The sequence below is a fragment of the Gavialis gangeticus genome, unplaced genomic scaffold (genome assembly GCF_001723915.1).
Source record: "Gavialis gangeticus isolate Ggan-Ray unplaced genomic scaffold, GavGan_comp1, whole genome shotgun sequence".
In the NCBI taxonomy this organism is placed as follows: domain Eukaryota; kingdom Metazoa; phylum Chordata; order Crocodylia; family Gavialidae; genus Gavialis; species Gavialis gangeticus.
In genome coordinates this window covers 158,422,104-158,434,446 of record NW_017729024.1, presented here as the reverse complement: position 1 = coordinate 158,434,446, position 12,343 = coordinate 158,422,104, and the positions used below count along the sequence as shown (strand labels likewise).

The following is a 12,343-nucleotide window of genomic DNA, read 5'->3' as shown; positions in this document are numbered from 1 at the left end:
TTGATTCTATATATGGAAAATGTATGAATGTGTTATAATTCTCCATGTATAATATCTAATTATTAGAGGTTGTATTGACCTTGTCCCCCTCCCACTGCTACAGCATGGAAAATAAATTTTTGTGGGGTTTGCCCCTCTGTCCCCTTTCCAGCGTCTTCCCCCTGCATCCCCTTCTCATCAGGCCCTGCTTCCTTTGAGTACATGGAAGTGAGGGGCAAATTTTGAAAACACTGATTTTGAAATAAATATGCCTGTAGTAATTTGTATATTACTATAGGTAGGAACCCATAGACTTAGTTCATCCGGAATTAATGTATTTTAATTTTTTGGAAACTACTGCAAGTTTTAGCATAAGTAATCCATGAGTACACTTCTAGGCAACACTTTTGTACGTACTTATACGTAATACAAACTATGCGTGATATTAGTCCACAGCCAAAATGCTCATGGTTTATCATATAATTTATTGAGCTGGGCCTCAGCAGTCAACAGTGTTTTAAGCCAAGGGATCCCACAGCTCAGCATTGCTAAGTGTGTGTGTTTATTCCAGATACTCCGAAGGATCCGTGTACTAATTAGCCACCCACACATGACTGGAACCAGGTGTTCTTGTCCTGACTCCTGAAATCCTCCAAAAATTTATAGGTAGATGAGGTACAGGGCAGTCTGATCTGCCTCATGTGATCGAGGGGAGGGCCACACAAATCATATGCACCAGGATGAGAGGAGGTGACAGAGGGATTCTTGGTGAGCTGTTTGAGTCCCCATTTGGTGAAGTTTGCCAAACATTGAAGGCTAATGAAGAAACAGGAATCATTGGAAATGTGAAAGAAAGGTGCAGCTGAGCTGTGAGAGTGAAGAGGAAGTCAAAATATATTTAGTGTAATGGCTCACTAGGACTTAAAAAAGAGTTGGGGACTGAGCACAGTGTATGTTACCGTCTATCTTATTCAGATGCACTGCTCTATCAGTATGTTTGCCCAGCATGGACTTTACAGATGTGCTCAGTGTTGGCTGCATTTAGTCAACTTCATAGTTGGCTTCCATTACTGAGTACATTTTGCAGTAGTTTAATGATAGATAATGTATTAAATGAAGTTTCTTTGTCTGTGAATATAAGACGAGGGGCTTTCCCCCCACCCTTGCTGACTGGGGAAAAAGACCTTATCTTGTATTCAAGTAAATAGGGTATTTCTTCTACAATGTCTGAATAAAAAATATAAGAGCATTAAAATAATAATAGATAATGATGATGGTGATAATGAAAATTATCAGCTCAAAATGTCTGCAATGTGCACCGTACACGATAGTCATGAATTAGTAAGAGTACACTGTTTATTCTCATCAACAGATTAAACAGTAGTGATGTTGATGGGGAGCCTATGTATATTCAAATGGTGACTGCACTTGTTCTGCAACTTATTCAATGCGTTGTGCACCTACCATCAGCAGAAAAAGATTCAAATTCAGAAGAGGAGTCAAACAAAAAAGTAAGACACCTTTTAAAGAGATACAAACTTGTTCCATAGAAGAATATGTACATGTATTTGCATACATAAATGTGTGAGTTCATTATTATATGTGTGTGTAAGTAATATTTTCTGACAGTTATCCACCAAGTCGTGTATTGTCTTCCATAATTGCTTGCAGAACTGAAAATGGTGATTTGGAAGTAATGCTTTCATGTTATTGTATGTTAGACAAACTGATTTTGCTTGTTTTTAGGTGGATCAAGATGTCCTTATAACTAACTCCTACGAAACAGCTATGAGAACTGCCCAGAACTTCCTTTCCATTTTTCTTAAGAAGTGAGTAGAATCATATTTTTAGCTGAGTGTAGTTACGTTTGGTTTGTAATTGCAGTCTTAGCTGTCAGTGCCCATTATAAACTGTAAGTTGACATTTAGAGTGGCAAAATTTTAGAGGAAATTTTTAGAGAGAAAAATGAAGATGTAATCAGATAGTTTGTGAAATTTTCTCCTTATAAGTAGAATTTGCATTACTTTAATTCATTAATTCCAGCATGCAAGCTCCAGGCAGGCAGCAGCAGCAAACGCTGTCTGGTGTGGCAAGCAGGGATGCTGCAGCTGCTGCTGCCGCAGTGCAGCCCCGACAGGTGAGCCTGGAGCGATGCGGGGCCCAGGCTGGCAGTGGGGGTGGGTTACAAGCTGGTGCTGAGCACAGGGGAAAAGCAGCCCCTTGTCCAAAGCCCCTGCCCCCCAGCCCGGCTGGCAGCAGCTACCCAGGGCCAGGGCTGGCTGCAACTGGGAGGCTGCAAATGGCTGCTGCCTCCCAGCCCCGGCCCCAACGTGTACCGAGGAAAATGGCCTCATGGGCCATGCTCGCATGTGTGCTGGGGGTTGCTGACCTCTGAACTACAGAATCTGATGTCCATTCTTTCTGTGCAGACCGTAAATATACATCTTTTTTAATGTGGTGTGGAACATTAAGAAGGCCTATCTTCACTTGTCCTACCTAGTTGAGGATGATTCTTTCTATTGATATTTCAGTTCTGTTCTGTTCTTCAGGATAATAGAAAACTGTTTTTTGATTAGCTATGTTTATATTTTGTATCATGAAACCATAATATAAAATATATTGCTAAAATAACATTTTAATTGCTTTCTTTTAAACAGGTGTGGTAGTAAGCAAGGGGAGGAGGATTACAGGCCACTGTTTGAGAACTTTATTCAAGATCTTCTTTCTACAGTCAACAAACCAGAATGGCCAGCAGCTGAATTGCTCCTCAGCTTATTAGGAAGACTGTTGGTAAGAAACCACTGCAAAATCATTACAGTGCTCTCTTCATCATAAAGGAAGACTGGTTATTTTGACTTACATGATAGGATCACATCTTTGAATGTTTGTGTATAGTACATGTTGCATAATGAACTTTCTGCTTAGCCAGGTCAATATATTCTGTAACAGTGAGGTCCTTCCCCCACCTTTGTTTACCCTTGCTCCAGGAGGCTGTTCCCACTGCTGCCCAGGGCACAGAGTATGTTTGCTCTAGCCCCAGCCTGGCCCTGTAGCAGCAGTGGTGGCAATTTGGTGTGGGCCTGCTGCAGTGGTGCCAGGTAGTAGAGCAGAAGTTGCAGAGGGCCAGTGAGGCAGAGGTATTAGGGGTGCAGGCAGCAGTTGCAGTTCCTTCCCCAACACTGGGTCAGAGCAGGACTAGAGCCAGAGCTACAGTAACTGCTTGTCCTTCTGCCACCTCATACTCATTTCCATGTTAAGTGGGGAAAAATTCCATGTTAAGTGGGGGAAAAAACTGTATTTGGAATCAGGTAAATATGGTAATTTGCATACAGATACTGAAATTTAGTTTGGAAAATTGATGTGATTGAAAAAACAATTCATTGATCACCATGTTGCTCACTGGATGTCACTTACTTCTGTCTATGGAAGTATTTCATGCATTGAAAACCTGCAAAAATTAATGTTGGACAAAACCATCCTGATTGCTGTAGCTGTTCACATTGGTTTTTTCCCCATAGCTGATAGTTCAGTACCAAACACCAAAACGGATTATTCTGTAGTTTAGTCTTCTAATAAGTATCATACGTTAACTTGGAGAATGCTATGATTTATAGTAAAGAAATTCAGTGTATTAATGGATGTGTAATGTGTGAATTTCATGGGTTACACTATGGTATTTGAGGACTAAAGCAGTTTATAGGTCTGTTCCTGGACAGTACCACAGATATTGTATATGTATAGATGTGTTCCAGGTTAACTTAACTGGATTTATATTTCACTGGTGTATGTCATGCATAAAGTATGTTTGACTGGTGCAGGATAAGCATGCATTAAGTATCATATTATTCTATGTAGGATAAATAGTTCAATCAAAATTTTCAATAACATCTCTGAAATAGGTTCAGGGAAGGGCCCAATGAAAAAGAAAAAGATATTAAAATATTGTGTATGTGGCTATTGTAAATTAAATAACTTATGCACTCCGTGTTATTATTTTAATATTCAAGTAAGATCAAGTAACACACACACAAACACAAATAAGTGGATAACATTTTATCATGTTTTTACTAGGTTCATCAATTCAGTAACAAGTCTACAGAAATGGCTTTGCGGGTGGCATCACTCGATTATCTTGGGACTGTAGCTGCAAGATTAAGGAAGGATGCAGTCTCTAGCAAAATGGATCAAGGATCCATTGCCCGAATCTTGAAACAGGTATTATGAGATGCAGTGTGATTTGGTGCCTGCATAATAATAGTGAAGTGGTTGCATTAAAAAGACTAACGTGCTGTGGTAACATGAAGTGGCATTTGGGGAATCTGTTTTATTACCTTTCAAAGACAAACTCAGTTGAGACTTGAGTTTCAGCTGGCTTCTTTCAACCTCATATATTATCTTTAGTAGTAAAAGTTTTGTTGGCCATGTTAGGCCTGCAGTTATATCTGTGAAACCAGGAATGACTGTGTTGAGTGGATTGGAGCTACTGAACACTTTTCTTGAAAGGCTAATGCTTGCAAAAAATAGAATTCAGCCCATTGTTTTTACCTAAAAAGTATAAAAATGGTGCAAAAATGACTAGTCATTAACTAGTAGACTTGTTTGACTACACAAAAAGAGTAATCTGTTCAGTGAGTTGATGACACTCCTTAGATTTTAGATAATGAAACTAATAGTTGTAGGTTCAAGTCTTATATTTCTCCGCACTCATAGGACTTGTTTGGAACTGTTGATTTAGATGTGCCTATAGATGTTACTGATCCGAAGTACATCCAGTTTTGTGAGGGAGGCAGCAGCTATCAGTACAGATTGCAAGAATATTCTCAAAATATAGAGATAGGCTGTCTTTAAAATGTGGAAGGATTTATATCTTTTTCTACCTGGACCTGTTCATGGTTAAAAGTTGCCATTCTAATTGACAAGTAATGCCAATTTCACTCCCAAACTTGGGGAACAGCAGTCTGAAATTGATTTTTAACTTCATGGGAGAATGAATGAAGACATTAAACACCTTTAGATTCTTTGGAAATTCTTGAGAATGAAGAACATTTATCCCCTTTCAGGACCAGAACTCAGAGCAGAATCCCTCTCACTGAGCCACCTTTTCTTTATTTGGCCTTCAGGCTGTCTAGTGGTTCAGCTTTAAAAAGAGGGCTGTAGAAACCTATGGGCAGGACTTAGCCCAAGGTTTGATGGCCTTTTAGATCCATCTTTTAGTCCAGCCCCCTGCTTAAAGCAGGATAATCCCTGCATGAATCCTCCTAGACCAGTGGTGCCCAACCTTTTTGCCCGATGGGCCAGATGAACAGCATCAGGATGGTCTGCAGACCTGATTTGATCCATGGGCACTATCTTGTGTGTGTAGCGGGAACAAGTGCAAGTGGAGTCTGATCCTGGCACAGGGCGTAATCCTGCTATATGAAGGTTTGAAATTTGGCAGAGGGGTAGTGGTGACAGTGTTAATTGCCACCATTCCCTTGTTGACAAATTCTGGAACTGTGGGTTGGCGGAGTGAGGGCAAGCATTGAGCACCCTTGTCCTAAACCATTGTTTGTCTAACCTTTTGTTAAAATTTTGAGGTTGGGGATTCCACATCCTCTCTAGGTAGTCTTTTCTAATGTTTAACAGCCCTCATAGTGAGAAATTTCTTCTTAATATCCAATCTGAATTTTCGTATAATTTAAGAACATTTTTCCTTGTCCTGTCCCCTACAGCTACAGAGAATAGTTTATTGCCATCCTCTGTATAAACACCCTTCACATATTTGAAGACTGTTATGATCTTCACTCAACCTTTTGTTCTGCAGGCTAAATAATCCTGTTTTTTCAGCCTTTCCTTTTAAGTCCCATTTCCTAAAATTTTTTCACCTTTGTTGCTCGGTCTGATTTGTCCATGTTTTTTTTTTTGAAGTGCAGTTCCCAAAATTGTCTACAGTGTCTGTGAACAACGCATGTAATGTTGAATATAAACTTCCTTGATTAAACCATGTGTTAAGACTTTTGTAATTACTTGCATTTTTTGAATAACCAACAAAAGTATGCACTTGTATATTATTTTAATGGGTTTGTATGCATTTGTGTGTTGATTTTATAGTTATATTTTCAGCTCTGAAATATTCTGTCATGATTACATATTTATTACAGGTTTCAGGAGGAGAGGATGAGATCCAACAACTGCAAAAGGCATTGCTGGATTATTTGGATGAAAACACAGAGACAGATGCATCATTAGTGGTAAATTTCAGTTTTCTAGAGTTAAATATATATAAATATCACTTAATCAAAAGGTAATTTATTAAGTCACTTGTTTCTGAAACAAGCCTGCTGTGGTTACACACCACCCACTCCTAAGTGGAACTCTTAGACCTATACTACCAGATATCCATCCTAGTACTTAGAGTAGAGTTGGCCTGAAATATTTCAATTTTACGTTGATCAAGAACTTGTTTTCATTACCTTCAGTATCCAGCTAATGTGGTAGCTGATTCATGTAGACCAGGGGTGCTCAACCCTCAGCCTGTGGATCAGTTTCAGGCCATGGAACTATGTAATCCAGGTATCCCCACAGGTCCAGAAATGTGGTGGTGGGGAAATGGTTGCAGTTCACACTGTCAATTCCCCCCACCTCCCACTGCCAAATTTCCTAGTCCTATGCAGCTGGATTGGCCCTGGCCAAGCCTGCCTCATGCAAAGGGATTGCGTCCAGCTGGACCAACTTGGGGCCTGAAGCAGCTACGTGGAAACAGATGAGCTGGGGCGTGATGCACCCACACAGAAACAGCCTGCCTGGAGCTTGATGCAGCCACTTGGAAGTGGCCCCCCCTCAGGCTGTTCCTGTGTGGTTGCATTGGGTCCTGGCCTGGATCCTGCTGGACCCTACATGCTGGATTGGGCCCATGGACTGGATCCTCCCTGTGGACAGACTGGGCACTGCTCATCCAGCCCACAGGCTGAAAAGGTTGGGCACCACTGACCTAGACTGTATTAAGAAATCATTCAGGAATGCCATGCAGACTTCAATATAAATTATTTAACATGTTTCTTTTTTGTCTTCAAAGTCATAAAAGAAAGTGTTGAATAGTATTCAACCCAGAGCTGATATATGCCTAGGTTCAACATAACTTCCTTTCACCCTGGAACAGAACAGTTAATAATCCCCCTTTTGTTCATTTTTCCCTGGCCACTTTGTTGCACCTCTCCAGTTTTCCAGGAAGTTTTATATAGCACAGTGGTTCCGTGACACAACAATGGAGACAGAGAAAGCAATGAAATCTCAGAAGGATGATGAAGCATCTGAAGGAACTCACCATGCCAAGGATGTTGAGGCAACAGGACAAATAATGCACAGAGCAGAAAGTCGTAAAAAATTTCTTCGTACCATCATTAAAACTGCACCATCTCAATTCAGTACATTAAAGTAAGTTTCAGCAATTCTTGGTTTTATTTATTTGTTAATTGTAAATTTGACTTGCATGTGTTCTTCTTTCTTAATAAGTAAATCTCAAGAATTTGTTAACTTTGTTTCAGGATGAATTCTGATACTGTGGACTATGAAGATGCTTGCTTGATTGTTCGCTACTTGGCCTCTATGAGGCCGTTTGCCCAGAGCTTCGATATTTATTTGACACAGGTAAACTGTGCCAGAAGTCTTAATACAGTGAAATACAGTTGGTTTCCTGATTCCAAACACTTATGGGGTAGTGTGCAATATCTGTTCATTTTTGAGCACAGGTATTTAATAGGCCATGATAACACCACATGCTTTCATATTCTTTTTAGATACCATAAGTGTTTGTTTTTTGTTCTCCTGCATGAATTTCACATATACCATATTGTACATAATATATTGTTTTCTTTGTGCATATACAAAAGCTTATCAAATTAGATGAACATAATAAAAAACTACAAAATGCTGAAACTTTTCACAATTTTATTGAAGATGCATGCTTAATTACCTCATAAATATATCTGAATGGATCATTTGTACAGCTGTTTAAATTCCAAGTTGAAAACAGAAACTAGCTTGATCATTTGTCTGCATTGCATGATGTTGTCATGCTGGCGGTCATTGTTTTACAAGATGACTTCAATGTTCCTGCTTTATGGCTGTGATTAACAAACACTGGCACCGACTTATTAACCTGGTGACGTGTTTAGACCCCAGGTAATGCTTTAGATAGATGACTTTACTTTTCTTAGATCCACTTACAGAGCACCCTTAAATTTGAGATGCACAATCCTGCTCTCCTGTCTTGGAGGCAAGAACTGCAGTGAAAACTGTATGTGGATAGGAAAATCAGAGCTTAAAGTGAAGGGGTGGACCCATATAAACCAATCTTCTGGTTATTGCATATCGCAGTGAGGGAGAATTCAGGCTTAAACATCAGAGCTGGGAAAGCATCACTTGCATGCACCCCCTTGCTCTTAGAAAGATTGTATTAGATTTTTGATAGACAATTTTTCTCATATTACTTTGAATTATTCATATTACCCTGCTACATTTTTATTTGCATTTAAGATTGGCCACTACTTTCAAAAAGGAACTAAAATGTAATTTTTGTTTTCTTATTAGATTCTACGTGTACTTGGTGAAAATGCAATTGCTGTTCGAACAAAAGCCATGAAGTGTTTGTCTGAGGTTGTTGCTGTAGACCCCAGCATTCTAGCCAGGGTAAAAAAAGGAAACTACCTGTAATGTATATACTTACTTTTATTCATGCTTAAAAGAGATTCTGTGTTTTTCTTGCTTTACGCTTCTCTTCTACTTCATTCCTTTTAGCTGGATATGCAGCGAGGTGTTCATGGACGGTTAATGGATAATTCCACTAGTGTACGAGAAGCAGCTGTGGAGTTGCTTGGCCGGTTTGTGCTCTGTCGCCCTCAGCTTGCTGAACAGTATTATGACATGCTGATTGAGCGAATACTGGTAGGTCACTTCTAAAATCAGTTTATTATAAACACATTTTCTATCTATAATTCTATTGCAAAATATCTTAGTTCCTGAGCAAATTATCTTTTATGATATCTGTTGAGAATCGTAAACAAAAAATCATGTTCATCAGGCCAACTTTGTAAAATACAACACTTTATTTTTTATCAGATTATAGTGAGTAATTAAATGCAAGTATATATAACAGCATTTATAATCAGGTAATCAGGCCACAGTCAGGTTCTGTTCATCAGTCAATATTGCTTAGCCTTCTTGTGAAGTCTGAGGTATGGCCAACGTTGAGGCAGCATACTGGTGTAACCTGGCATGGAGTAACCTTCTAGACATTATATTTGCTGATTAAATTCACATTAAATATACCTAAAAATGAACTGGTCAGAAGCTAGTCTCTGAGATGCAAATCCAATGTGCACCCTGTAAGAAACACAGTTGTAAGCTATTACATTCTGCAGTATTAGAAATTTTTGAAATCTTCAGTCACATCCCAAATATGCCACATCTCATTGCAGAAATCCAGTAAGTGGAGACAAAAAGCCATGGATAGTTTGGGCAATGCCTTGAGTTGTAAAACCATATTTCTGCCTCCTGACCAAGTGCAGTTTTGGAGGGAGCAAAAGTACTCTTGCTAAACCTGTTACATGAATGTTGAGAAGCGGGCAGGAATTTAAGAGAGTCTTCCAGCTGCAAACCTAAGTAAAAAAGGATGGGAACACTCCCTCAATTGAAAAGTCGGATCATTTCTATTCTTTTAGTTATTTTTATGAATATTATCTTCATCTGGTCTGAGAATTTCATCTATGTAGGGTTCTTTTAGACATTGAAGAGTTGCACTTTGAAGCTGGCGAAATAGAGATTTAGAAGTAGGAGTGATCTATGTTCTGTTGTAGCCTATACCATCTGACTACCTTTGCCTTATTTACATGATGACTAGAAAAGAGCTTCCTCTATTCCATTTAGGGAAAGACTTCAATGCTAATGATTTTAAAATTGGAAAATGTCAGATGATTATTTATTGGCATCATATTGTGTTCTAACTTAAATCAGATATATTTGGTACATTGTCTCTGGAAAGTAACCTAAAATATTGTGATTTACAGTGTAGATGTGTAGTGACCTCTTGATTGTATTCCTTTACTGCAACACGGGATGTGTTTTTCAGTGTCAACTGGCTGTTGTACAAGATGGCTAGAAAAGGGAGTGAGTGGTATCTCTGTTAGGGTGTAGAATTTATGAAGCTTTGAAGGGATTTTAGCTCTCAGTAGTGAGGAAATTCCCTCTCCTGAGGGAGAGTGTAGCTTGAAGTAATATGTCATTATTCTTAGGACTCCAACCATGCTGCAGTTGTTGTATTTTCAAGTCAAGCTTGCCACATTTTAATTATTATTAATTTATACTTCTGTCTTTTCAAACATGTTTTTCGTTTCTTACCAGGATACCGGTATCAGTGTCAGAAAGAGAGTCATAAAGATTTTAAGGGACATCTGCATTGAACAACCAACATTTCCCAAGATTACAGAGATGTGTGTGAAAATGATTCGAAGAGTCAATGATGAAGAGGGCATTAAGGTAGGGCAGGTGTTTTTTTCCCTCCAAGTTACTTATTTTTTTACCTTTTCTTATTTTGATATATAACAAGTTAAAAAACTTTTTCCTTAAAAGCATTTGGAGCCCTTTAACATAAGTGTGGGGATTTTTTGGCTTTGGAAATTTAATGGAAAACTTTCAAAAGTAAATTGTTTTGCTAGCTAGGTTACTGCCAGACATATATTATGTTTGCTTACTCTCTATGTTTCCTTAAATTAAAATGTTTAAAAAATAAAACGCATTTTAGACAATTTTTCCATTTGAAAGTATTATCTGTGTTCCAGGTCTCTGTATGTGTGTTTATTGAAATAAATACGATAACCAGCAAAAATATAATGTCATTATTTAATTTGCAGAGTCAGACATTGAAATGTTAGGAAATACTGCCCTCATATGTTCTTTGCCACCTTAGCTCTTTATTCTTTGTTCATCTGTTTTGTACAATGAACAAAGCAACACTCTCATGAAAACAGTATGTGATCATATAATTTTAGATTATCAATGTTTTTGCATAATGGGATAGGATTTAGTTTGGATGGACAACTCTAAAACTGGCATTTGCTGACTTCAGTGTTTGTCTTTACAGCATAATTATCCCCAGGCCAAATATTAAAGGCCTGATGCAATCAATGGAAGTGCAAAGGTTACAAAAGTATTCTGTACGAACAGTGTTAAGCGAGCTTAAATATGGAGATTGCGACCATATCCTCCTATAAAATACTTAATAATTCCTACCAAATACAAGCAAGAATTTTCACTGAAACATGTGACATCCTTTCATATGAGAAGGGCAGTTAGTTGAATAAATTAGTTCTTTCTTTTCTGTATAGGTGAATTTTTGTATTTTTCACCAAGGGGGTTCCAGTATTGATTTCTGTGTAGTGTGGCTTTCCAGTCTTCATGTATGACTTATCCAAGCATCCTGTCAGGCAAGGTGATCTCAGATGCAGTATGAAAATTTCTAATAACACAGGCCTAGTCTGAAATTCAGTTTTTAAGGTAGCACTTGCTTAGTAAGCATCTTACTAGAAGGCCTCAGCCAACTTAAAATAGTTCTATGTAAAATGGCATGTAATTCAGGATGTCCAGAAAATAATATGGACCTAAGTGTATATCAACAAAAGGTTAAATATCTGTGACAACTTTTTTCTTTTCAGAAACTGGTGAATGAGACATTCCAGAAGCTCTGGTTTACTCCAACTCCACACAATGACAAAGAAGCCATGACCAGGAAAATATTAAACATCACTGATGTGGTATGCCTTACATATTTGAATTGAGGCACATGCATCACTTCATTAGGATTTTGTAACAGGTTTTTAAAATAAATTTCAATTATAATCAAGTCACTGAAAAATGTGACAGTTTTAAAATCTTGTATTTTTAGTAACAATTGCTGTTGCATCTGACAAGAAAGGCTTCTAGAGAAAAGTACTCATCGGTTTGTTGGCAGTGAAAATGGGTCTCACATTATATTTTAATTTAATAAAGTATATTCATGTAAGCTTAACAAAAATCTTGTTCCAATACTTAGCTTTAGCCTGAGTTTGATATGATAGTTACCTTTCGAATTCAATGGATAGTTCAGATGCAGGAAAAGTTGTTCTTCAACATATAGATTTTGGAAGCACCTGTACTATGATAAATGCTACTATAGTTTATATATTTGAATTGAAATATAGTTGAAATATAGTTTTCAATTCAAATGTCCTGATATCTTGTAATTGGGATAATTTTAGTAAAATAGAAAAAAGAAAAGTCTTTGTTCTACTTTAAATTGTATTCTGTATTGTGATAATTTAATTGCCTTTCTATTCAAATTTTTATTAATGTT

General features: G+C 37.9%; 1 protein-coding gene across 5 annotated transcripts in view; it reads left to right on the top strand.

The window, feature by feature from the left end:
* Positions 1 to 12,343, top strand: part of NIPBL (NIPBL, cohesin loading factor) — a 283,352-nt gene that overhangs the window by 236,471 nt on the left and 34,538 nt on the right. For all 5 annotated transcript variants that reach the window (XM_019517953.1, XM_019517951.1, XM_019517950.1 and 2 more), the window contains 11 exons: positions 1,352 to 1,490; positions 1,726 to 1,808; positions 2,637 to 2,769; positions 4,051 to 4,194; positions 6,120 to 6,209; positions 7,178 to 7,392; positions 7,503 to 7,605; positions 8,548 to 8,646; positions 8,755 to 8,901; positions 10,357 to 10,491; positions 11,667 to 11,765. In XM_019517953.1, the coding sequence (XP_019373498.1) occupies positions 1,352 to 1,490; positions 1,726 to 1,808; positions 2,637 to 2,769; positions 4,051 to 4,194; positions 6,120 to 6,209; positions 7,178 to 7,392; positions 7,503 to 7,605; positions 8,548 to 8,646; positions 8,755 to 8,901; positions 10,357 to 10,491; positions 11,667 to 11,765 (1,387 nt within the window). The remainder of the gene's footprint in view (positions 1 to 1,351; positions 1,491 to 1,725; positions 1,809 to 2,636; positions 2,770 to 4,050; positions 4,195 to 6,119; positions 6,210 to 7,177; positions 7,393 to 7,502; positions 7,606 to 8,547; positions 8,647 to 8,754; positions 8,902 to 10,356; positions 10,492 to 11,666; positions 11,766 to 12,343) is intronic.